Source organism: Andrographis paniculata, unplaced genomic scaffold, assembly GCF_009805555.1.
Source record: "Andrographis paniculata isolate CXL003 unplaced genomic scaffold, ASM980555v1 Contig15END, whole genome shotgun sequence".
Lineage (NCBI taxonomy): Eukaryota > Viridiplantae > Streptophyta > Magnoliopsida > Lamiales > Acanthaceae > Andrographis > Andrographis paniculata.
Genome location: NW_026137435.1, coordinates 1813665 through 1818839, shown reverse-complemented (window position 1 = coordinate 1818839; position 5175 = coordinate 1813665). Strand labels below are relative to the sequence as shown.

Genomic DNA, 5175 nt, shown 5'->3' with positions numbered 1-5175 from the left:
TTTATTTTAGGCATAATTATTTATGTAGTGTGTATTAGTACCTTAATAATATGTTTTGTTCACTCAATCATTTTTTTTTTTCTAACACGATTTTCATATAGTTAATATTTATATTCTATTATCTCATAAAATAAAAAATTCAATTCCAAATATTATTTTTTATATTACTAATACTATTTTCATATCTCATAGAAAAAAAAACATCTTAAACTAAAAGACTAAACAAATAAATCCAGTAAATTATGATATTATTTTATTATTTTTATATGAATAATATTGTTTGTATTATTAAAATATGAATTGATATATTATTAAAAAATTTAAAATATATGATTAAATATTTTTAATATATTATAGATCAATATTATATAGACATATGAATATAATGTTGTAAAAAAATTATATAATACAAATAATAGGACCTATATTTATTTATTTATAATTAATATAAATTAATTTTATAAAAAAATATAAATTTTAAATATAAATTAAAATATTTTTTTATTAAGAAGAGATATATAAGTAAAAATGTTTTGAATAAGCTCTTATGTTTAAAATTTGATAAATTTACTAAAAATATAATAAATCATCCCTAAACAAAAATTAAAAAAAAAATAAAAATTTCAATACAAAATTTTAAATTTAATTTTCAAATCTACAGTCAAACCAACCTTAATTAGGACTCTTCAAAAGACTAACCTGCTATGTTACATCCCTATTTTTGAATGTTTTCGAGAAAATGTCTGATATAGTAATGAATCCAAACTCAAAGTCAAAGTCAAAAGTCAAAGTCAAAATTGCATTGTGTGATTTTTTGGGATTTGATATCATCAATTTTGGCCTTAATTACAAAGGATGTTTTTGTTCGAAAACAAGTTATAAAGAATGTCAAAAGGACAAGGATTCTTGTTTAATTTAAGAGTTTACCACTATGTAATATATATATATATATATCAAAGAAAGATTACTAATTATACTATGAATTATTCTTATAAATATACTCCATCCCATCCGTCTTATAATTAGATATCCATTTGCTTTTTACACGGAGTTTTAGAAATATTAGTATTATATTGAGATTTAGTATGAATAAAGTAGAAATTACTAAAATAATCTCACTAGTATTGTGTGATATAAAGGTAACGACATTTGTGTAAATATACTGTAAGTTGTAAGAGTATTTGTAATGTTAATTAGACAGATAATACAGTTACTAAAAAAATGGATACTTTGTTATGGAACGGATTAAAATGGAAAAATGGATACTTTGTTATGAGACGGAGGGAGTACTATAAATAACAATTAATTAAGTAATCTATTTATACGTATAAACAAATTTTAAGAATATTATACATATTCTTGATTATGGGGATCTGAATAAATTGGGCAAGTACGTATATATATATATATATGATTTTAATATTTGATTTATGCACTTACATCAAAAGGGCTGCTTAATTTATTTATTGATAGTTAATTACATAAACACACACACACCCACGCGTGGGTGTGTGTGTGTTTTTGTTCATAGTGGAAGTGGAAACATCATCGAATTGATGCACCTTGTGTCTTGTTTTTGTTTGAATTTTGATCCTCGTAGGATTTCATGATCTCAATGTTGCCAATTTATGTCTTCAAAAAACACACACACATATATATATATATACATATAAGTATACATATGTCGATAGAGAAACAACAATATTTAGTAACAATACATTAATTAATAATGTGTGCAAATCTCTTATATTCTTCCATGAATGAAACACCTCTTCAAGATTTTATTTTATTTTATTTTTTCGAACTGATCTTACAGATTAATACGAATCATTTCAATATATTTTATTCTCGTTCTTGATCAAAATAACATTTCCCAAAAAATTATACAAGTAATATTTCAGATCGATTTAATTTGTTTTTTAAATTTTGAGATACAATAGATGGTGTACAAAACTATGCACTCTAAACCCTATACGTACCACCTTTTATGTTTCATAATTGGCGAACACGATAATTTATAGGACATAAAATGTGTGTTTATTTGGATGATTATAATGAATAATATTATTGTATCAATACTAATCATAGATTTACTATATATTACTATAGCTCGAAATAAAGTAAAGTTCATATAATAGTACTAAGATAGTATTAATGTTAAAAAATTATTTTATTTTTTATTAATAATTTGAAATAATAATCCATCAAAGTAAAAAATTGAATTATTTTACATATGATTATACAATTCATTGAAATATTCCTATATTTTATAATTTTTTTCCACAAAGCAAGCGTATGTACTATTATTTACTCAAACAACGTATACGATCAAATGGGATTGATACTGATTAATCAAACAATGAAAAATAGGGGATACGATGCAAAATTTTAAATTTTGATCTATGTTCCATACACAAAATATATATGCCCCAATATACATTATCGGATTCAAAATTGATCATTAGGTAAAGATCGAATAACTTTAAAAGATCTAGCATAACATACTCTTACTTAATTAACACAACATAAAATTGTGCGTTGTATACATAATTAGGGTTTATCCTAAATGTTAATAATATGTATTAATGAAGAGAGAAAATCTTACATATACATCCTCGATCTAGTTAGGGTTTCATCGCATTACCATTTATGATCGAGGCAAAATTATTTGATAGAATCGAAGCCTAATTGTGGGTGGGTGGGTGTGTCTTTGGCGGCAAGTAGTCCAAATTAAACCCCGGTTCTTGTTCACCTCTTTTCTTGTGAGGAACTTGCCATGATACCACTGAATCTACCGACTCTTTTCTAGTCGAAACATGCGCCCCTTTTGTCCTAACATGGTTTGCAATAGGATCCGAGGTTTCACCATGAACCTCGAATCTTCTTACTTTCTTTCCATCACTGGGCGTCGAAAAGTTTCTTTGTTCGGAAACCCTAGTTGGATTCAAACCCTCATTTCTCTGCATAGAAAACCCTAAATACCATCACTAATATATCCTTACCCTCGAATTAAATGTACATAAAATTAAAACATTTGTAAGTTGAAATCTTCAAACTAACAAACTAATCAATTCTTTAGCCGAATCAAATAACAACAAAAAAAAAAAAAAAAAAAAATTGAATTCCAAACTAAACCCTCCAAGTATAGAAAATAAAACAAACCTTGTCAATAGGGTTTTGAAATTCTCCATTTGCAGCATCATCCTTTCCAAGAACCCCAAAACTTCGAGCATTACAGCAATAATTCAAGTAAGAAAAACATAGCAAAAGAAGCACAAAAGAGACAAAGATTGACATAGAATTAATCTCAGCAGAGACAAAAAAAATTAGAAATCTCTACTCTATATATATATATATATATATTGTTCGATCGAATATCAGAATTAGAACGTGGAGATGAATGGGTAGACAGCCACAAGTAAATATAGATATGGGTGGCCTCAAGTTGTCTCTTTCAAAGCCCCCACAATACAAATACATACAAATACACTATGTGTATATATATATATATATATATATAATATAACCCTTGTTTGGGGTTCATAAATTTTTAAATCAAGAAATAATTAGTTATGGAAGCAAGAAAGCAAGAGCCAATGTCTGGTTCGATTCGATCGAGGATTATACATAAATAAATAAATAAATAAATTACTGTAATTCCCAAGTGTCGTTATGTGTGGAGTTCCCTTGTTAGATGGCTTGGTGTTCCTGGTTTCTTGCTACCTCTTATTACTACTTCAATTTTATTATTATTATTATTATTTTTATTTCCCCATAAATAATATATACATACGTATTTGTTTATATGTATTAGAACTGTCGAAACGGGTTAGTGGGGCGAATTGACCCACAACTCACCTAACTCGCAAATAAGCGGGTTATTTACGGGTCAACCTGCGGCGGGGCGGATCAAAATTTCATTAGCCCAACTCAACCCACCTACGGGTGGCGAACTAAGCGGGCTAGCCCACGGACTTTTTAAAAATATTAAAAGAATATTAATGTTATAAATATTTTTATAATTAATATTTAAAAATTGCTAAAATAGTTTTATTATACAATTTAAATAATAAGTATTTTAAAATAAATAACAAATATTAAAATTCTCAATTCTAAATATTATTTATTAGTCTATTTTAAAAAAATAATAATAAGAAATACTTCATTTTAAAAATAAATCATAATTAATTTTATAAATTTGTAAAATTATAAAATAATAAAATGGAAGAGGGACAAAACAAATGATGAAAAATTAAAACAAATAACAATGTCATGAATAACATAGTTAGAGAAGAAAAATAAACGTGTAGACAATATTGATAATTTATTTAAACTAATGATAATATAAATTTTATTTTATTCGTCAATTTATTTATAATGGTATATTTGTAATTTATAAAAAATTAAAATATATTCTTATATTAATATTTGATTAGTTTTATTATAATTTTTTAATATGACAGTAAAAATTGGTAAAAAAAATACATTTAGTTAGACGAATGAGTACTACTTATTATATTTACTTGACCCGCGGGTTAACCCGCCCCACTGCGGGCTAATCCACTCTCAACCCACGGCCCATGCAGGTTGGCCCATTTAGGCCCGCATTTTAACGGGCTTAAAAAATTACAATCCAACCCCCCTTAAAAGTAAGGCGGGGCGGGCTAACCCGATGTGCTCAACCCATTTTGACGGCTCTAATATGTATTTTATATATATATATATATATATATATATATGAGATCTATCTTGGAGACAAAAGGTGAAGGTAATTTAAGGTTACTTGATAATTGCATGTCATATTGAAAACCCTATATTTGCTGCAGATAATCTGTGTTTGAAGCTGTCAAAAACAGCTCGAAATATTTATTCTTGTTATAGTAAGATACAAGAATTTAAGTAATTAAAAAATATATTAGTAAAAATAATTATTGTATAATAAAAATAATTATAGATTAAGATAAATAAATAATTTAATTAAGACTAAAAATCATAAATTATATGTGAAATTTAAAATGTGATTAAAGTATATAATCATATTTCCAAGAAAATGACAAATTATACGGGACGGACCGAAATTTAAAAACTGGACATTTTATATGAGACGTAAAAATTATAATTTACTTACTATTCAATTTCTTACTATTTATATAATTTTTTTTTTCCGTCCTACAT

The 5175-nt window shown here is 25.8% G+C and overlaps 1 protein-coding gene across 1 annotated transcript; it reads right to left on the bottom strand.

Annotated features, from left to right (window-relative positions):
• Positions 1 to 2619: 2619 nt before the first annotated feature.
• Positions 2620 to 3297, bottom strand: LOC127260585 (root meristem growth factor 10). Its single transcript, XM_051288367.1, has 2 exons — positions 3163 to 3297; positions 2620 to 2960 (listed from the first exon to the last, which is right to left on the bottom strand). Exons 1-2 carry the CDS (start codon positions 3295 to 3297, stop codon positions 2685 to 2687), a joined length of 411 nt encoding a protein of 136 aa, XP_051144324.1. The 3' UTR covers positions 2620 to 2684.
• Positions 3298 to 5175: the final 1878 nt, after the last annotated feature.

What these genes read in the sequence shown, in the direction of transcription:
- LOC127260585 (XM_051288367.1), bottom strand. Translation starts at nt 3,297, where the DNA reads ATGTCAATCTTTGTCTCTTTTGTGCTTCTTTTGCTATGTTTTTCTTAC. An exon ending in TTCAAAACCCTATTGACAAG is followed by an intron (nt 2,961 to 3,162) that starts GTTTGTTTTATT and finishes TTTTCTATGCAG; the next exon opens with AGAAATGAGGGTTTGAATCC.